This window comes from Caretta caretta, chromosome 5, assembly GCF_965140235.1.
Source record: "Caretta caretta isolate rCarCar2 chromosome 5, rCarCar1.hap1, whole genome shotgun sequence".
In the NCBI taxonomy this organism is placed as follows: Eukaryota; Metazoa; Chordata; order Testudines; family Cheloniidae; genus Caretta; species Caretta caretta.
Window position 1 is genome coordinate 93,212,181 of NC_134210.1, and position 22,192 is coordinate 93,234,372.

Consider the following 22,192-nt stretch of genomic DNA (forward strand, 5'->3'; position numbering starts at 1 on the left):
TGGAATTAGGATTTATTCTTGGCTCTGCCACTGACTAGCAGTGTGGCCTTGGGTAAGTTTGCCTCAGATTCCTCATCTTAAAATAAGGAGGATAATACCACTGTGGTAGAAAAGCTTAATTCAGTAATGACCCTGATGCTTCAAATATAAACATGAGTAGTCCCACTGAATTTACTGACGTGTACATGTTTGCAGGACTAGGTACATTGTTTTTGTAAAGAACTTGGAGACCTTCCTTAGGAAGGTGCTATAGAATTGCTGCATACTTTTATTATTATTACTCAGCTGATTATACTTTCAGTTGTGAAGCATGCATGCACTCCTGCAGAGCACAGCAGGTATAGAGGTCGAGGGCTGAATTTTTTTCCAGTAAATTTTTTGAAGATGCCTGTGGCAACAGAACAGTCATGTTCGATGGATGGGGGATAAGGCTTGCTATCTATCTTTTATTTATTTTATTTATTTAAAGTAGCCCTCACTTGTTTAACACATGTGTTCTGTTGCCATGGATATTTTCAAAAAATGTACTGGAAAAAAATTGAGTCTGGTAGTGGCCCTCTTGACCTCTGCACCAGTTTTGTTTTTCAGGAGTGCGTGTATGCCTCACAACTGGGAGGGAGTGCAATGAAATAAGTCCTATGTTGTGGAAATTCTCAAAGCACTTCAATAGCATTGTCCCCAATCCTGCAGATTCTTATACAAGTGACTATCTTGATGTGTCGGAATGGTCCCAGTACTACTGAATATTGTACTGAAAGATGGAGCTTGCATTCTGCTAAATGCTGTTTTTCTGGATATGTATGTATTTATACAAACGACATTAGAATGGTGTTCATATTACATTTATTTTCCTTTGATAAATATTAGAACTAAGTGGTTTACTGGATAGGGAACAGGCCTGTGAGTTAGGATATTTGGGATAATCATCAGTATCTTTCCTTGGACAAATCTCTGTGTGTGTGTGTCTGTGTAAACTTGGTGTAACCCTGGGCCATGCAACAAACTTGCTGCAAGGCTTCTTTAATTAATCTTTGTAAAATATTTTGAGGTCATATAATGAAAGTTTTTGTATACGTGCAAAGTCATTGTGGATAGTTCTCTGAAATCATCCCCTCAATGTGCAGCGGCAGTCAAAAAAGCGAACAGAATGTTGGGAATCATCAAGAAAAGGATGATTTTTTTTTTAAAGATTTTTAAGAAAGGGATCAATAATAAGACAGAAAATATCATGTTGCCGCTATAAATCCATGGTACACCCACAGCTTGAATACTGCATGCCGATGTGGTTGCCCCACCTCAAAAAAGATATTGGAATTGGAAAAGATTCAGAAAAGGGCAACAAAATTGATTAGGGGTATAGAACGGCTTCCGTATGAGGAGAGAGTAATAAGACTGGGACTTTTCAGCTTGGAAAAGAGATGGCTAAGGGGGGGATACGATGGTATCATGAGTGGTATAGAGAAAGTAAATAAGGAAGTGTTATTTACTACTTCTCATAATACAAGAACAAGGGGGCACCAAATGAAAATAATGGGTAGCAGGTTTAAAACAAACACAAAGTTTTTTTTCACGCAACATACTGTCAACCTCTGGAACTCCTTGCCAGAGGGTGTTGTGAAGGCCAATACTATAACAGGGTTCAAAAGGGAGCTAGATAGATTCATGGAAGATAAGTCCGTCAGTGGCTATTAGCCAGAATGGGCAGGAAAAGTGTCCCTAGCCTCTGTTTGCCAGAAGCTGGGATTGGGTGACAGGGCATGGATCACTTGATGGAAACCTGTCTGTTCATTCCCTTAAGGGCACCGGCCTTTGGCCACTCTCAGAGGACAGGATACTGGCTTGAGACTTTTGGTCTGACCCAGTATGGCCATTCTTATGTTATCCGTATAAATTATTACACAGAATGCATTCTTTTAATGTGTATTATAGGTATAAAACAGCTATGGTATATAAGTAATGCTACTCGATTTATTTTGCTATTTATAAAACTTTTGAATTGATCAAAGCCTTCTCTTGTTTTTATGTTGCTTTCTTTTAGGAACTATATGCACTGTACAGGGCCTAGAGAGGCAAAATAGCATAGCTGTAGGCTTTTTGGGAGGGATTCTGGATTAATTTAAAAAAAGTTGTCATTTTAAAATCACGTTGCTGTCCAAATTTTTTTTAACTACCATTTTTATAAGTATCAATTAATATAACTATAAATTGAAAGACGCTAAAGGCAACATACTCTAATTTTAGCCACAAAGCTAAGAAGCAATACTATAGGAAAATTAATTTTCTTTTTCATTTTAACTTTTTCATTTGACAGCATTTTATGTATAGTCCGTTTCACTCGTTCCCCTATATTGTCATTTTGGCAGGTTTTTTTGTTGCTTGTATGGGTCTTTCGCGTAGAGACAGGGAATAGGAAACATTTCTAAAAAAAGGAAAATGTAATTGTATAATCACATAGGCTCTGAGAGTTTGCTGCAGCAGCTAAAACAGGAGGCAGTGTGTGGGATTACAAATGGGAGGTAAAACCCCCTCTATAAACTAAATTAAGTTAATTCATTTTCTTCTATCAAAATGACCATGGATTTAAAAAGATATAAAAGGTGTCAGTATTTAGCAGTGTGCAAACAGTTATTTCCTCTTGGCCCTGGCTTCCTTTTTCAGTAGGACACCTCCACACACACATTGTACCTTTCCTCGCTGATGAGTTACATCTCCTGCCCTGGATGTTTTCAGATACTTCACTGGGAAAAAAATTAAGGACATTCTGGGACCTTGACCTCTGCACCAGTTGTGCTCCATAGGAGTGTACCTCTCTCCTGAAAAGTGGTGGAGTCAGCATGATAGTATGCTGCACTCCTGATTGCACCTGGAGTCTGCAAAGATCAAAGCACTTCACTGAAGTTATTCTCACGCATATTCAAGCAAGATAAATGTATCTTCCTTAAATATGGAAACAGAGACACAGCAAGGTGACGTAGCTTGCCCAAGGCCATACATGAAGTCAGTGGAAGACTCAGGAATAAAATCTGGTCTCTGTTCTCCTAATCTCCTGTTCTAATTGCTAGGCCCAAAAGCAAGCCAGTTTATAGGCATAGATTACAGCTATATGACAAGGAAAAAATGGGTGAGGTCCCATAGTGCAGAGGCGGATTAGGGGTTTGTGGGGCCCTGAGCCAGAGCAAGTGGAGGCCCTTCCTCACCCCTTCTGCCTGCAGTCCCCCAGTGCTCCTGCTGCAGAGCAGAGACTTGCCCTGCCCCGCCTGACGGGCACTCCTGCTGGGGGGGGGCAGGGTCAGGGTGCAGGGGCTTCCCTGCAGGAGTGCGGCAAACCCCCATGCCCTGACCCCGCTCCCTGGCAGGAGTGCTGGGCAGGTTGGGATGTGGGGGAGCTCCAATTGGCCGGGACCCCTGGGCACAGGCCTCATTGGCCCAGTGGCTAATCCACCACTGCTGTAGTGCACAAATTACGAATCCTAGCTATAGTTCTCTGAGCATTTCTCTTTGACCGTACTTAGCTTTGTACTCCCTATGCTGTATATAGAGTGGTATTTATTGTATCACATCTCTTGCATTGTTTGATACACAAGGCTAAATCCGACATATGCTGACCCTCTCTAAATATACAATATGAACTACTGTACATTGTAGTCTTTACAGAGCTTTATAGAAATAACTTTTAATGGAATACAATCGTCAAAGAGAGATGGATAGATAGATAGATGGAAAGGGGAAGATCTTTCACAAGAGGTGGTCTCATTTCCTTTGCTTTTCAATGCCAGTGTTTAAAAAAGTCGTATCAGATTGCTGACTTTTTTTTCTTATTGAAAAAAATGAGACAAGTGGTAACGGGTGTAGAATTTAAGTAGGAGTTAAAAGGCCTGGTGTGTGCCACCAACAGTGAAGCTAATGGGTCTCTTGTTAGATGTCCGTTTAAACGGTGGCTACACATGTTGAAATGATAAAGGACCTGTGTATAAATTTAACTGTGAAGCTGCAGGTGGCTTTAATTATGTAAAGTGTTTCAAATTGCTAATGCAGTGGCTCTCAACCTTTCCATATTGTACCCCTTTCAGGAGTCTGATTTGTCTTGTATACCCCAAGTTTCACCTCACTTAAAAATTACTTGCTTACAAAATCAGACATAAAAATATAAAACAGCATGCTATTACTGAAGAGTTGCTTACTTCCTCATTTTTACCATATAATTCTAAAATAAATCAAAGGGAATATAAATATTGTACTTACATTTCAGTGTATAGTAGTATATAGAGCAATGTAAACAAGTAGTATGAAATTTTTAGTTTCTACTGACTTTGCGAGTTCTTTTTATGTAGCCTGTTGTAAAACTAGACAAATATCTAGATGAGTTGATGTATCCCCCGGAAGACCTCTGTGTACCCTGAGGGGTACACGTACCCCTTGTTGAAAACCACAGTGCTCAGGGACCAATAAATTAGCACAGTGGTGGGAAGGGGTAGCTGGGTCGTCAGACCCAACATATTACAGATTTGCCCTTTTAGAAGTTGACAGATCTGGATGCTAGATTATTTAAGGTCAGCCCCCGCTCCTTAATGGCAATTCCAGTAGACTCCACTAGACTCCTTTAGCTAATCTGTTGTTTTTTTTGTACTGTGGGACCAGGTAGCTTCAGGATTCAGCAGCCTAACACACCTTTGGCATTAGGTTTTGAAACAGAGCAAACTAGAAGCAGAAGGATCCAGCTGGAAACTTTTCATGTGGAATTCCACTTCAGCTGTTGACTTGTGAAAGATATCGTGGGATCTTTTTGGTTTTAGCCAAGTAATGCTTGTGTTAGAGCAAATCAATGTAGAAAGTGACCTCAGGGCTAACAGCTGCAGCCAAAACCAAACTAAAACAAACAAAATATTGATTTTTTTTCCATTTAATTCTTATTATTAGGTTATTTTATGTTCTCTTAGGATTAGATTAGATAACAGAGAAATCAAATTTTAAACAGAGGCCTGAGAGAACCTGGTGTCTATATAGACTGAAGGATAAACACATTGTAATTAACTGCACAAAAACTTCTTAAGGCAAAGTTAAGATCGCCCAGTGATGCCTGATGCCCTTCCAGAACATTTAGTTCAGCTACACTCAGACTTCTGAAAACCAGGAAAGGTAGAGGTAAGGAAATACAAACTTTAATGTCTGAAAATCAGGAAATGCAACACTACCTTACTACTGCCCGCAGTTCCCGGCCAATAGGAGCTGCGAAGCCAGAGCTCTGGGCGGAAGCAGCCCGCAGAGCTGACTGGCCACACCTCCACCTGGCAGCTGAGCAAGGGGGATGTCGCTGCTTCTGGGGAGCACCCCAGGTAAGCGCCGCCCAGAGCCTGTCTCACCCCGTCCTGTGCCCCTGCCCCCTCCCACGTCCAAACTTTATGCTGCTGGGGGATGGGGCACGGTGGCCCGAGACTGCCCCAGCAGCAGTCGGTGCGCCTGGTGCAGGGGCTGCCTGAGCTGCCCCTGAGCCAGGTGCGCCAGGTGCACCAGCTGCTGCAGAAGTCATAGAATCCATGACCTCTGTGACAAACTTGCAGCCTTACCCATAATGCACAAACTAGCACTCTACCCTTACAGATTAATTCAGGAGTTCTTAGTTCTTTCAGCTGATCAGGGAGCAATAGAGGGAAGGGGACCTGTGAGCCGTACCCCCTCCCCCACCCCTTCACCTGATGAAGCAGCCATGGGTAGGAACTGTGGGGAAAGGAGCTGGTATTTGTAGAGCAGGCATTATAATTTCACTAGGAGTGTCTGTAGTCTGTGTGATTTTGGCCTCAGATACTATGTCCGTAGTGTGTGTGTGTCTCTGTATGACATAGCCTGATACAGGAAATACAAGATATCTGGAGGTCTGATGTTGGCAGCAGCCTGTCTCTAATAGAGTAATGAACTCTGCTTGTAAAAAGTGTCTGACCTTATTGAACATCCCAGACCACAACAGTAACTACTAATTTTTAACCTACACTAATTAAGTAGTCAACATCCTGAGGGGGGAAAAAACATCCTGTGTTTTTCATCTGCTTGTTTGTCCCTGTACAAACACAGTTTACTTTCTCTTTTCATTGACTCAGACCCCCTTCTTGCAGCCAGATTTCAGGGCAGAGACTCTGCAGGACTGTGATAGAGAGCTTGAAAGCATACATATTTTCAGTGTTCTTCCAAGTTTCTTTTTGAAACCATCTTGCCTTATTTTGTCACATTTCAGCTGACTAATCCTCCACAAACCTGTGTCACATAAGCATCACAGACTTGACAGGGTTAGCAGCGTGGGTGTGTACGCGCAGAGAGATACAAGTGTAACAACCCCATCACCTCGGTCATCCACAGGGATAGAATTCAGTATCTTCTGCTCCAAAGCATATTTACCACTGGAGCGAACAGTGCAACTGTTGGTTATTAGTATAAGCAGGCTTTTAATCTCTTGATAGACCAGACACTAGAAAGGGAAACAATGCACTTAGCCAGCATGTTACATAAACATCTAATCTAGTTTGCTTGGGGAGAGTAACATCCACATTAATCAGCTGTCCTAGTGGTGATTTATTTTATTTATTTAGTTTGAAATTTAGGGATGCTTAAACTGCTGTAACTGTATTGTGTGGAGAGAAAAAGCAAGGGGCTCAGAGCAGCCTGTAGAGAAGCCTTAGAGAGGGTCTCCAAAACCCCTGTTTGTCCTAGAGATGGGCTGTGCATCAGCTTGCTCTATGGAAGTATGTAGGATTGTGCATGGGAAGAATGGGTCCGTGACAGGAGCAAGGCAAATAGATCTGTAGGTTTCTCAGATCTACTTTGGCACAAACATTTATTTTTTTTAAAATGTCAGTTCATTTCACTCTTCTTGCTTTGGTTAAAAAAAAAAAGTGTTACTTATTTTTGTGCCATTAATTCAAACCCAAGGGCCTCATGCACTCCTAACTCTTAATCCCTACATAGTCCTATTAAAAGACTAGAAGTGTGTCTTGTCTATAATTGTGTTGTTAAAATTAGAGCATCCGAAGTCCCTTTAAGGTCTAAAAGATAATATTGAATCAGCCATAATCCATGATTATCTGCAGCTGAAACCAATATCCCTACAGGGGAAATAAAACACACCAATGTTAAAGGTGGATTCTTTCAGCAAACCTTCGTGTTATTTTCTAAATCATGTTTTAGAAACAGATCTTGAATCATTTGGTTGTTGTAAAAAAAAGCACTATAAAATATTTCTGTGCAAGCAAAGTAGATAAAATAAAAACATTATTTATGGTCAGATTAGCATTTAATTTTGTAAATATCATATAAGGGCTAACATTTAGTGGTCTGATTTTCAAACATGCGGAGTACTCGGCAGGTCAGTATTTGGTGATTAGTCTTTAGTACTTTTGAAAAATAAGGCCAGTTGATTTGGTACACAAATCTGGATTTAAGAGCCTAATTTTAGGCACTCAGATTGAAACATCTTGGCCAATATAAATAGTAGTTGCTGGATATTCAGCCATTTTTCCCTGACCTTCCATATTTTCAATGAAAAATTGAGAGCCAAATCTCCATAGCAGGAAAAGTTTGGGTAAGAGCCAGAAACTCTGTTCCAACTTATGAGATTTCTGTGGGGGATAAGGGGTGTTTTGCTGCTTGCAGAGTGAGCAGGGGGTATGATCCTCCAAATACTCACACATCTTGATATATGTGTATATGGGAGATCCCGTGGGCCTCAGGACATCTGCAGAGGACTGTAGCATTTTCACTGCTTTTCATGCTCTCCTTTCCACTTCATGGCTGATTTAGAAATGTATACTCCCATGCACTATTCCATGCGCTTTGGACAATAAACCCAAATTGCCCCTGGGAGTTTGACAGCGTGGACGAAGAACCTATATAAAAGAAGGTTGAAGTGGTCAGCTGTATTTTTCCCAGCAATTTTGTGAATGTAGAACCCAGTTCTGTGGTGAACTTCATGTGGGGCCCACCCATGGGGAGCCACTTGTAGGATCAGGTATGATATTTGTGACAAGATTACTTGAAATTTTACAGGGAGATGTGATCGGTAGTCTAAAGAAGCAGACGAATTATTTTGCAGACTAAGTTACAAAAATCCATTAAGTGTAAAACAGCACAAGGTTTACTAGAAAATTATTTTATTTGCTTAGTTGGACATAAAATAGAAGAAATGGTTGTTGAGATTAAAATCTTCTTTGTGATCTGCAACCACAATGAAGATAGTCTCTTATATATTCTGCGCATGGGCATCTACTGATCTCAGTGGGGGCTCTGTGTGCCAAAATAGCTGCAGTATATGCATTAAAGATGTGATCATATAGGTGAGTTTTGCCCTTAATTGAAATGTTCCGGTGGTGGTGGTGGTATTATCTAACATTTATAATGAGTTAGTTCCCAAAGGCCTCAACCGGTTGAGGGCCCTATTGTACTAGGTCAGAGGTGGGCAAACTACGGCCTGTGGGCTGGATCCGGCCCGCCAGCCGTTTTAATGCAGACCTTGAGCTGCCACTGGGGAGTGGGGTCTGGGACTTGCCCCGCTCCAGCATTCCAGCTTGGGGAGCAGGGTTGGGGGCCGCTCTGCGCGGCTCCTGGAAGCAGCGGCATGTCCCCCCTCCTGCTCCTATGTGTAGGGGAAGCCTGGGGGCTCCACATGCTGCTCCTGCCCCAAGCGCTGCCCCTGCTGCTCCCATTGGCCAGGAACCATAGCCAATGGGAGCTGAAGGGACGGCGCCTGCGTACAGGGCAGCGTGCAGCAGTGCTGCCTGGCCATGCGTTCACATAGGAGCCGGAGAGGGGAACATGCTGCTGCTTCCGGGAGCTGCTTGAGGTAAGCACCGCCTGGCGCCTGCACCCCTGAGCCTCTCCCCGTGCCCCAACCCCCTGCCCCAGCCCTGATCCCCCTCCCATCCTCTGAAGCCCTCAGTCCATCCCGGAGCACCCTCCTACACCCAAACTCCTCATCCTCAGCCCCACACGAGAGCCCTCCCCCCCTCCCCCCGCAGCACCCCCCCCAGCCCGGAGTCCCCTCCTGCATCCTGAACTCCTCATTTCTGGCCCCACCCTAGAGGTGCACCCCCAGCCAGAGCCCTCACCCTCTCCTGTACCCCAACCCCAATTTTCTGAGCATTCATGGCCCGCCTACAATTTCTATACCCAGATGTGGCCCTCAGGCCAAAAAGTTTGCGTACCCCTGTGTTAGGTAGTTAAAAGCAACCAGATGATGTGGTTGTATCATATGATAACACACTTTCCATTCCACTGATTCCTCAGGAAGATACAAAACAGCAGATACTAAAGTTGCACATCCATTTTTGAATCAGCAGGTCTGGATAACTTGCACCCAAGAATTTTGAAAGAGCTGGCTGAGGAGCTCACTAACAATTAATGTTGATTTTTTCAATAAGTCATGGAATACCAGGGAGGTTCAGTAGACTAGAAGCAAGCTAATGTTTCAACATTTAAAAAGGGTAAACAGGATGTTATAGGCCTGTCAGTCTGACGTCAAGAAAATGGAGCAACTGATATGGGGCTTGATTAATAAAGAATTATGGGAGGGTAATATAATTAACGATAATCAACATGGGTTTATGGAAAATAGATCATGTCAAAGTAGCTTGATAACTTTTTTTGATGAGACTAGAAGTTTGCTGGATAAAGGTAATAGTGCTGATGTAATATACTTAAACTTATGGAAGGCATTGAACTTGGGACTGCATAGCATTTTGATTAAAAAAATAACTAGAAAGATGTAAAATTAACATTATATATTGGATTAAAAGCTGGCTAACTGGTAGATCTAAAATCTAATTGTAAATAGAGAATCATCATCAAATGGGTGTGGTTTTGATCCTATGCTATTTAACATTTTTATTAATGACCTGGAAGAAAACATGAAATCATCCCTGTTAAAGTTTGATGACACACAACCTAGGAGAATGGTAAATAATGAAGAGGGCAGGTCACTACAGAGGGCAGGTTCGCTTGATAAACTGGGTGCAAGCAAGCACTGTGAGTTTTAATACAACTAAATGTAAATGTGTACATCTAGGAACAAAGACTGTAGGCCCTACTTACAAGATGGAAGACTCCATCCCGGGAATTAGTGACTCTGAGGCCTTGTCTACACTACCAAGTTTTGTCACCAAAAACTGCCTTTTGGTGACAAAACAGCAAGAGTGGACACACTACAATGGGACTTTTGTCATGAAAAACGTCCTGTTTTGGCAACAAAAAACTTCCACCCCTACGAGATACTTTTCTTTTCCCCTCCCTTTATTGTCGACAAAGAGCCAGTGTAGACACTGCTGATTGTTTTGTCAACAGAACTGGCTCCCGCCAGTATCCCACAATGCCTGCCCTGATTGCTCTGCTGAGTGTTTTGATCTCTGCTGCCCTGCAGGCATGCACCCCTCCCCTTTCAAAGCGCTGGGAAGTATCTGTGTGCTGCTCCCTTTGGGGAACAAACAAAGAGCAAATCTTTGGAATGCTCCTGTTCTGCCCTAAGAACTCAGCCACAGCGGGAGGGGGACAGACTGCTGTGCTGCTTTGCCATTCCTCAGCACCTAGAGCTCACAGAGCTACTCATGATGCTGCTCTGGGCAGCTGAGGGGGCTGTGGGAGAACTCAGAGAGAATCCCAAGATGCGGAGAGATCAGCTCTTCCTTCCCACAACACTGCACAGTGGGATACATACCCACAGAGCATTGCTCACCCTGTCGATGATGGTGTCCCCAATGTGGGCATGATTTGTCCACAGAGGGAGCAAGTGTGAACACCCTTTGGCAATTTTTGTTTTGTCGACTTTCGGGTGTCAACATAAGTTTTGTCAACAAAACTTGGTAGTGTAGACAAGCCCTAAGAAAGATGTAGGGGTTGCAGTGGCTAATCATTTGAACATGAGCTCCCAGTGCAACACTGTGACCAAAAGGGCTTATGCATAAACAAAGGAATCCCAAGTAGGAGTATGAAGATTATTTTACCTCTGTATTTGGCACTGCTGCGACTGCTTCTGGAATCCTGTGTCCAGTTCTGGCATTCACAATTCAAGACGGATGTTGATGAATTGTAGAGGGTTCAGAGAACAGCCACTAGAATGACTGAAAGATTAGAAAACATGTCTTATAGATTGAGCTCTTTGAGCATGTTGCTATGCAGTTTAACAAAGAGAAGGTTAAGGGGTGACTTGATGACCTTCTATAAGTACCTATCTGGGGAACAAATGTTTAATAATAGGCTCTTCAATTTAGCAGGGAAAGGTATAACATGATCCAATGGCTGAAATTGAAGCTAGACAAATTTAGGCTGGCAATAAGATGTAATTTTTTAAGAGTGTAATTAGCCACTGGAACAATTTACCAAGTGTGTGGTGGATTCTCCATCAGTGACAATTTTTAAATCAAGATTGGATGTTTTTCTTTAGAAATGCTCGAGGAATTATTTTGGGGGTGTTCTATGGCCTGTGGTGTACAAGAGGTCAGACTAGATGATCACAGTGATCCCTTTTGGCCTTGTAATTCTTGAGTCTGTGAACCAATCCTGATTTCAAGAATGGGATCTTGCAGTCAAACAAATCCAGCAAATTTGTGAGGTTGAGTAAAACCTCAGTGAAGACAAAAGAGGGCTTCTAAATTACTAAGAGAGCACTTCAAAAGTTGGAATAAAATAAGAAAATTCCTCTAAGTCTAAGGGGGAGGGGGAACAAATAGAATTGCCTGCTGAGAATTTAAAATGCTGCTGCTGATATAAATAGTTAAAAGTAGAGCTAATCAAATAACACACGAATGGCTAGAGTGCACGGATGTGATCGACTCCGTGTAAGGACTGTGTCGTTCAAAGTCCAACACAAAGAGAATCATAGCTCTCAGGTATGATTCCTGTCCTGCTCCCCCTTGCTCCGAAGGGTAGTAACCCTCCACCCCATAGTAGCTCAGCTATGTTGGCTGGTGCTTTGGGGGGAGTGTGGGGGCGGTGGGCCAGAGCCAAGGTTCTATCTACACCCACCTCACTTGCTTTGGGGTAGGTGAGGAATAGTGGGCAAACAATGCTTCTGAGCCCCCCAGACCAAGGTCCAAGGATGCCATGAGGGAGCTGGGAGGCAGACGGGGCCCTATTCCCTCAAGTCTCTGTGTAGGCTGGACCCCTTATGAATATTTTTATGAGTAATTGTGGTAACTGAGAGTATTGTGATGACTACTGGTTTATTTGTGAAAGTTCCTGAAAGTTTAATGAAATTTAGTACAAATGATCATTCATTCCAAAACTGATGATAGAGCATGGTATTTGTTGTTCGCTTCAATTAAAAGAAACGCTTCTCTGCATTAAAAAGCAAACATTTAGATTAATTAGTCTCTCTCCTACAACAGGGGGAGATTTAGAGATCAGCAAAATTATGACGTACTATAATGAGTTCAGGTTATGTATACCCGGGACTGGGGGAGGGAGGAAATTAACTACTTTTAGATTAAAAAAAAACCAAAACCCTAATACTAATGTTTTGGTTTTTTTGTTGAAGTTCCAAAAGAAGAAGAAATTGGTCTGGTTTTGTAAGCAGATGAGAAGAAAAGGGAAGATGTGCTATGAAAATAAAACTGGTGGAAATTTTTAGAAATTTTTTGCAAAGATGGTTTTTCAAAATTTCAAAAAATTGGTTTTGCTATTTTTCAACTGTCTTACAAAATGTTGACAATTTTTTTACCAATTCTGTATCAGACAAAATAATGTACTTACTCATCATTCAGATAGAAAGCATAAAGGAGGGGCAATTTACAAACTGGCTCCCAAGATATCAAAACTTCAGATTTTTAAGAGGAATCTAAAAGCTATCTGCTCATGGGAACTGTAACACACTGTACTTTATATGCATAGAGAGAGATGTTTGGAGAGACTGAGATTAGGGGAAATCTGTTAGTAGAGAGAAACAGTTGACTGTGCTACTGACCTTAGATGTTGCTTCTTGTTACCTCAGTATCTGTAATATATACATCAGGAAAAATACTGCGCAGATCTTGAGATGCAAATGCTAGATTTGATAAATATCAATTGTTGTATGTTCTTGTGATCTTATATTCGGCGCACCCCATCCAGTAATTATTTTTGCATCTGAGGCAGTGTACATTCTGTAAAGTGGCTTGACAAAAGCTTTTACTCATTAGGTGCTTCAATAAAACTTATATTTTAAAGCAGCCCATGTTAGGGCCAACAACGCGCAAGACTTAAATGAAACAGAAAGAAATAGACACACACTAGTTGTTAGAGATACTTATTTGGTCTTTATGTACAACTTTTGCCCTTTCAGAAGTTTTCAAATATTTGCTCTGTTTTCTTTTATGATCATTATAAACTAAATTAACAACATTGTTTTACTACAGAAAAAGTAAAAAACCAAACCAAACAAACAAATCAACAAAAAAGCAACAAGCAGACAAAAAGCCCCACACTTCTCCAACATCTTATGTTTATAGGAGTCATGGTAATGACTTAATTTGGAGCCAAAAAAGATTTCAATTAATATTAGTATTTTTTATTGCAACTAGGGTTATAGTAATAAAATGGGGGTACAGTAGAACCTCGATTTTTATGAACACCAATCTTATGAGCAGCCCATCATATGAACCATTTTTTCCTAACGTGGAAAAAAACCCCGCATCATAACAGCGATAAGAACAAGTTGACATCTCTTCGTATTCCAGTGCCTTCAATGCATCGCAATTGCAGCATTTTAAAGCACAAGAAGAAAGCGATGAAGTGCGCTATAGTGCAATTTATGCACCATACCTCTTGTAATTTTGAAATGTTCAATTTTATGAACTCCTCAATACCCAATTAATTCATTAAAATAAGGGTTCTGTCTTATTGTATAGTTCATTATTTGTTTTTGGTAATGTTAACAGAAAATCAGACATTTGCTGTCACGGATGCTCTGAAGATTGCCCCCCCCCCCCCCCCGAACCTTAAATAGGACTAGAGACCAGAGTTGTTGATTAATGCTGGCTATACAGCTATAATTTTCTAACAGGAAATCTTTGAATACAGAGTTCATTGGAGTTACTGATCACAGTCTTCCACACTTAAGACCTAAATGAATGACATGATTTTAAAACTGTCTGGATTTTATTTTGGGAAAGTAGAGAGCACAGGCTTGTTTTTGTTTTAATTTGTTGTAGGCAAACAAGTAGAATAAAGACAGTGCTATTCATGAGATTAAAATTGCCCAGACTGTTTGCTTAGAAATACTGCACTCGTCCACTCCCTTTCCCTCTATGTAGATCTACAGGAATGCATATGAAAAATTAGGTTAACTTTCCAGCTGCCCTAGAAATGCTGCTGCTGACCTAAAGTGGCACAGTAATATCTTATCCACTAGGTGCAGAATGTTGTCACTGATGTGGCAAAATAGTTCTCACTCATTTGTAGGTCTATTTTTGGGTGCTAAAAAATGTACATGTATGTGTTTGGGGTTGTTTTTCTGGATGAGGGTGCCTAACAACACGGAAGAGCCTAGACAGTCAGTGTTTTGCACCCCATAATGGAGCAGTAAAGGCAGAAAATACTGTGTTTTTCTTTCCTTTACAGTGCAAGCCTTTTCCCTCTTCCCATTTGCATTAAAAGTGATGTAATTAGCAAAAACGTTGCTATTTTAATAACATTTGGTTCCATTAATACAATTCTAAGTCAATACCAAATAATCCGGTGTATATTAACTTTCTTAAACATAACACTTCTACCATTTCTTTGTTATTTGCCTGAGAAATGCTACAGGACGCCATTAGGTGTAAGTGGTTGGCTAAGGAATTTGCAGTTTTGGATGATTTCTGTGTATAGCACATATTATTGACCGTCGTGTGCAGTAATGTAATTTAATGGGGTCAACTGCTGTCAGTGTGTCAACTGCAGTTGATACTACAAGAGAAGATGGTTGTTTTAATGATCTCTGTTCCTGTGCTGTATTCTGAAAGTGTGTGTACCTTTTGTTCTCAATCAGAAGTATGCCTAGTGCAGGCCAGGACTAAATGATTAATGTCGCTTCTCCTCAGTTCTGCTCACCATTTGCTGGTTCCAGTATTATCTCTCACTTTACCCCACCTTCAGACTCGGAAACCATCAACCTGCAGTGTTAGAGCAGACCTGTTTGCCTCAGAATTGGCTAGGAAGTGCTGCGATGAACCCATGAGCTGCCTTTTCACAGGATTTGTTTTGTTACTCACTAGACAGCGAACATGCTTTCCCAAGTTTGCTCCCAGAGTTTTGGTTTTTCCCAGGGCTGTGCAGACTGATTTAAATCCTGGAGAGGATGATTAAAACAAGCTTTGAGGCTGCTGGTTTGCCCCGATGCAGTGCCACTGCAACCTCTTTTGACACATTGTCATTGCAGATTAAGGATTTTTCGTATCGCCAAGGCCTTCAGTTTACTAAGGTGGAGCACATTTTTTCCTCTTGGGGACCACCTGTGCTCCAATAATGTCAAGTTTAAAATGGATTAGTGAACTGTGACTGGACAAAGATTACATTAGTCAGACAGAAAAAAATAAATAGTAGAGAGCAGTGTGAGAGTAAATGAAGCCTCTCAGGGACAAGATTCTTACGGAAACATCCAACGCTGTAAGACACTAAAGGGAATTCCTGAAAAGTGACCTTTTTACTTGCTTGAAGAGGGATATAATGTTCTGTTGATTTAATATTTAGCAATAGTCTGTTCTGGGGGAAGGGGCAGGCACACTGGTGGAAGACTTAACGCTTTTGAGTCATGCTCCATTCTGGAGTTCGTTACAGATTTACAGGCAAGATTGCTTGGCACAGGATGTATGGGGTAAATACATAGCCAGATAACCTAGACATATAAACCGAGACCCCTGCCGGGATGTCTGTTGACAGTGCTGCCTTAGGGGCCCAGGAGGTTCATTTCCATAAGCTGTCCATGCAGGTGAAGGTGAGAGTGGACCGAGCATGGTGAATGCAAGTCTTGAAGGATTCCAGGAGTACACAGATCTTCCAAAAATCCCTCCCGGCTGATTTCCTTCCTGCAGCTGTGCTCAAATGGCTTATTTTCCCACAAGGGGTTAGGAAGCTGCATGGTGGAGCTGCAAGGAGCCAGCTGGCTCACAAGGGAGCTCAGCGCTGGCACCTGAGTTCCAAGATGATCTGTTGGTGGTACTGTACTTGAGTTCCTGGGCAGCTGTCCCTTGGAGAAATATCCCTAAAGAAATGCCTCTCTTCTTGCTTCTGGTGTTCAATGCTGCTCTGTGGTGTAGCCAACAGAAGGTGACTGTTTCCTTTTCATCAGTTCTGTTCTAATGTGAGCAGCTCTGGTGGGGTGGGACTCTCCCAGCCAGGTGTCCTGTGCCCCAGTGCCCACTTCTGCCCCAAGGCCTCTCAGCTTTGTTTGGAAGCTTGTCTCAGATCCTATAGAGCTAAAGGAGAGAATTTCAGCAGGAGCCAGTGCATTCATCATGGATATTGTTTCTACTATCTGTAGTATTATGAGAGAGAGATTCCATAGTGCAGCCAGTGTTTAAATGAGTGGGTTGGTCCACACAAACTAACAATTTACTATGGCATTTCAGATAACAAGTGAGTATTCTAACCAGTGTATAGTGTAGTGGTGCTGTTAAGGTTGTATCACAACTTCTGTTTAAAGGTCAATGTCAGATTACACCTCATGTTCTTCATAGAAATATGGTTATAATATGAATATGGCCTAAGATATATTTTATGTAAGATGAGTCTTGTAAGGTATCATTGGAAAGGTTATGATTTACTGAATGAGATTATCCAATTTGTATGCATGTATCATTTCTGTATCTAAAGTTAGGAACATTGACTATGTAACAATTATAACTGGGGGGTGTATTTGGGAGACACCCACCAAACAGGCCATTGGCTTTGATGGGCCATTAGGAAGAAACAATAAGACTTTAAAGATACTGATCTCTCTCCTTCCTGAGAGGTGTCCTGGGATGTAGCTGTGACACTACTAGGTCAGGTGGTCCTGTCACCTGGTACTAAACACCACCTTGGACTTCTAGTAATTTACCACTGAAAGGAGGGGGAAGTCAAGTCTGGGAAACAAAAGATTCCCACCTTCTGTAAATCTTATTTAAGGCTGGGAAGTTAGGCAATCAGGACTCTTCTCCATTGCCTTCCTGCCCAAGAAGAAAGACTGCTGAAAGTACCTGAAGAGACAAAGGAACTGAGCAGTGAGAAAGGTAAGGGCTGAATCCAGACTGAGACAGAGGAGTCTAGTCTGTAAAGAGAAATAACTGGAACTCTAAGCTACAGAAACTCTGCATCCTGCCCAAAACAACACTGAGTGTGAGAAATTACTTGTTGAAGCCAGTCTCTTTAAAATCTTAAGCTTAGTATGCATGTTTTGTTTTATTTTATTTGCTTCATATAATCTGCTTTATTCTGTTTGCTATCCCTTATAATCACTTAAAATCTGCCTTTTATAGTTAATAAACTTTTTTGTTTATTATTAAACCCAGTTTGTGCAATTACTAACTGGGGGGGCAAGAACTTGTGTGTATCTTCCTCCACATTGAGGTACGGGGCAAATTTATGAGCTTACATTGTATAGATTTCTCTACAGCACAAAACAATATTATTTTGGGTGTACTTTCCAGAGGGGAGCTGTACTTGAGTGCTGGGTGATTTCCTAGCTGAGTCTTCTCAGAGAGAACTGTTTTGCAGACTCTGTGTGATTCTACGGCTGTTGCGTTCCTACCTGTGTGTATGTGTGCTGCCAGAGGCCGGATAGCATAATTCAGCAAAACAGGGAGAGGGAGCCCAAGCGAATGGAGCAAGCAGGCTCAGTGAAATCCCAGTACATCAGGTGGCATCCCAGAAGGGTAGTCTATCCCGTCACAGTCAACTTTTTCAAGTCCTCTAAAATATAGATGCTTTGTTAGATTCCTTTGAAATTTGGTGTGCCTCAGGAGGTTGGAGGATAAGGTTAGTAAGCCAAACTTGGAGTCGTTTGAGGTAGGGGTTGTGGAGATGTAAGCCCTGGAAAAAAAAATCATTTTTCAAAAAGTTTCTAGGTGGGGATTTTTTGTGCAGAGCTAGAGATCAAACTATTGATGTGATATGGGTCAAAATGGTCTCAATCTGTCAAGCGTTATCCAAGGTAGTGCTTGGAACTCACTAAATCCCTGGGGGAATGAAAACTGAGATCAGTATTTAAGAACATGTTCACTTGGGTAGATGTGTAGTGTGGAAGGATTGTAATTGTGCTTGCACCAATTTAAAAAAAAAAGGTTTTTAGGCAGCTGCTTTTTGGTTACCTGGGTAGTTTGAGGGAATGTGCCAACGCCGTTTCCCCTTGTGAATACCCCATCACTGATGTTTCTAGTTGGAACTTTTGTAACCCTGTGAATGAAGATCTAATAATTCATGTTGCTTGCTACAAGTGGTGTCTGTTATAATATATTTATTTTATGGGGAGGTTTACTGTGAACACAGCAGAATAATCAGTAGGTGGTCTAATGAAAATTTTTCTTATATTGGGAGAGGAGCTGGAGACTGATATTGTGTCAGGTGGTGAGGACGGAGTAGGGGTGGGGACAGGAACAGGGAGAGGAGTTCTGGCTGTGGAGGGGATGGGACATGAGGATGGGTGGTAGACAAACCTTAGATCGGTGGTTTGAGAAAATCTGTATTTTACTAGCCTTGGGAGTGGACCCAAGTGGCTACTTCCTGATCTCGGGGCAGATTAATGCGGTGTTTCCCAAGATGCAGTGTGGATATTTGGAATCGACAGCACACAGTAGCTTGACCGCTGATGGAAAATAAATGTGTATGCTGCCGGAGTTGCCAGTGTGTGGATACTGGGTGATTCTTGGACCAGGAGGTTGCAGTAGTTTGCAGGAGAGCAAGGAGTAAACTGACTACATAGGGATTGCTGACTACAGTCTGATTTGGGGTGGCCTGCATTGGCATCATGTTTTGCCCACTTTGCAGCGTCTAACTGGTGACTTAAGAGGTGGTGACCTAGCAGATCTTCTGGTGAACATGGCATGGGCAATCTCCCTCCCCCTGCTTTGTCCTTTAAATAGTGTTAGTTAGAATCCTGTGGGTGAAAGTGAATGGCTTGTAAAAGGAGGTGAAGAGCATGTATATTTCAGTAACTGTGGGGTTGCCAGAATAAAGGTATTTTTTAATAAACTGGGCATATTGGGGCATTGCTGAAAAAGGGCAGAGTTAAGGTTACATGGGCAATTTTTACATTTCATTTCCTGGTTTTCAGAAGTTTGAGTTTGCTCAGATGAACATCCTGAAAGGGGATGACATACCCCCAAACACCCTTTCTCTGAGCTAACATAGATTTTTGACATTAAATTTACAATAGGGTTCACCTTATGTTGTGCTCTTCGTCATTCTCTCAGTAAAGTACTGTCACTCTTGTTTTCCCAATTATATTTTTCCAGAGGGAAATCAACAGCTCTCTTCTTGTCAGTAGTCTAGTTTTTTTGCAGGTCATACCCTCCTTCCCATTCCCCTTCACTGCCTTTCATGCAGCAAGTGAAAGACCCAGAATAGTTGACCACAATGATGGTCTTGGTGGTAAAGTAAATACAACATGAAAAGCTCTCACAACAGGGCCTCACTCTTACTCTAAAGTGCTTTTTTTAAACTATATTGCAGATATCTTTTGTATCTACAAATAAAAAGGGACATTTTCCATGGTCGTTTGCTGTGCTCTTTTTCTGATGCTGCCTACCTCGGTGCCTGTATTGTCCAAGGTAAGTACAACCCACAGCACATTGTGAATTATTTCAGCACCTTGAGAGTGGTATTCAATATAAACAGCAAAGGGTTTAGAAGTGTATTTCAGAATAAGGTGAAAAGAAATAGTGAGCCCTTTGTCCTTATGCCATCCTCTCTCTAAACTTGAACATGTGCTTCAAAAATGGAGGGGGTTCAGAAGTGTAAGAAACCAGCAACAAATTAGGACATTATAAAAAACAAACTAATTCTGTTAGGTTTTTATATGAGAATATACAGTATTTTGTGTATGGTACTCAGCTCTAGCTATAAAAGAAATCAAGATTCTGTATATATTTCTGAATATAAACATATGCAATTCCGTATGAACTAAACAAAAGATAAAAGTTAATTGATTCAGAGGCAGTGGTTCAGATTGCATTTTTCCACCTTGAAACAAAGGAGATCTGAATGATAGTTGGACCCCAGGGCAGAGGGAGACAAGTAGATTACCATGGTTATGGGGTCTCAGTCTCTAGGTGATTGGAGTACCATCCTCATTTCCTTTACTGTTTGGTGGCCAATCAAAGGCTGTACTAAGTCAGTTTTAGAAAAGCTAATGAGCACTATAAGATGTAGCCTGTTTGTGTCTGTGTTAACTGAGGACTGGGCATGAGGATAACAGAGTATGACAGTGACATTCCGGAAATATTGGAGATGCTGGAGATTCCTGACACCAACTTAAAAATGTGGGAATAGGTTCTCCCTGGCTGTTCTGTACTGGCCTGACTTTTAGGGCCAAATTTTGAGGAAAAACTGGAGGTGCACATGCAAAACTTGGATACGTAACTGGATCCTTATACTGGTGCAGACAATTCTATGATTGCACACACAGATTGCTAGTTAGATATCTATCTGGAAATTTGTGTGCACAGATACCCAATGTGTAGGCATACATTGTGCTGCAGTAATTTGGCAGCAATGATGTGTTGGAAGTACATCACCAAATTCTACCATCAGATTGGGAGACTCTGATAATTACACTTGCCCTAGTGCCTGTTGCATATGCCAAGAAGTGACCAAACCCCTGGAAGGGGATAGGCCTGTATAGAAAGAGGGGTAGTACTGTGATGTAAATGCCAATTTTTTGCCCACGTGAATGAGTGGTGAAATAGTGTATGAGGAAAAAGAGCTCAGTTGATTTCTCTTTTGAAATAATCTTTTTAAAATCTTCGTAATATTTTTAGAAGTGACATTTCTTTCTCTTATCCTTTATGTTGTTCCTAGTAAATACCTCAATTTATTTACAGTTTTGTTTATTATTTATCGTAGTGATTTTAATAATGTCCTTCACAATAATTTCTAAGTGATTAGCATATAGGGTTGCCAACGGTCTAATTTCACAAACCCAAACACACTTGCTCCACCCTTTCCCCAAGGCCCCGCACCTGCTCACTCCAGCCCCCCTTCCTCTGTCGCTCACTCTCCCCCACCTCACTCACTTTCACTGGGCTGGGACAGGGGGATGCGGGCGGGCTCTGGTCAGGGCAGTGGGGCCGAGAGGTTTGGAGTGTGGGGGAGGGGGCTTTGGGCTGAGCCTGGGGCAGGGGGTTGGGGTGTCGCAGAGGGTGCGGGGTGCAGGAGGGGGCATGGAGTTGGGGTGTGGGAGGAGGTTCTAGGGGCAGGCTCTGACTGGGCGGCACTTACCTCCGGTGGCTCCTGGAAGTGGAGTAATGTCCAGCAGCGATTCCTAGGCTCCCAGGTGGCTCTTTGTGCTGCCCCTGCCTGCAAGCACCACCCCCCAGTTCCCATTGGCCACGGTTCCCTGTTCCCGGCCAATGGGAGCTGCAGAGTCAGTGCTCGGGGCGGGGGCAGCGCACAGAGACTCCCTGGCCATGCCTCCTCCTAGGAGCTGCTGCCGGACATGTTGCCACTTCCGGGAGTGGTGCAGAGCCAGGGCAGGTAGGGAGCCCGCCTTAGCCCCACTGTGCCGCCGGACTTTTAGCATCCTAAAATCTCCCGGTTTGGCTTCGGTCGCCTCTAGGAGATAGAGCTCAATACCGGGAGACTTCTGGCCAAACTGGGAGGGTTGGCAACCTTATTAGCATGATCAGCAGGAGTGTATAAAGGTTTGGAAAAAGAGGCTGTATATTCTGCTTCCAGATTCGTACATGCAACTTTTGCTGCATTAGGGAGCATTGTCCCTCATGTACAGTATATCCAAAGCCAGACTGAGGCCCAGAGCTGGATAGCAAAGGCCAACAAGGCTAAAAATATGTGCCTAATACTAGGCTTCTAAATCCATATTTAGGCACTTAAATAAGTGGCCTGATTTTCTAAAGAGCTGAACACCCAAGAGCTCCCATCGAAGTCAGTTGACCAAATTCACCGTTGGCATAAACTGGTGCAAATTGACTAATGTTAGTGAGCACAGCTTTTGTGCTTATATACTAGGGTAGGATTAAACTTATTTTCTTCAGTGTTGTTACACGGGGAT

At 42.2% G+C, this 22,192-nt stretch overlaps 1 protein-coding gene across 2 annotated transcripts in view; it reads left to right on the forward strand.

The window, feature by feature from the left end:
- Positions 1 to 22,192, forward strand: part of FRMD3 (FERM domain containing 3) — a 219,218-nt gene that overhangs the window by 124,820 nt on the left and 72,206 nt on the right. For both annotated transcript variants that reach the window (XM_048849947.2, XM_075128687.1), the window contains exon 5: positions 19,636 to 19,733. In XM_048849947.2, coding sequence (XP_048705904.1) covers positions 19,636 to 19,733 — 98 coding nt within the window. The remainder of the gene's footprint in view (positions 1 to 19,635; positions 19,734 to 22,192) is intronic.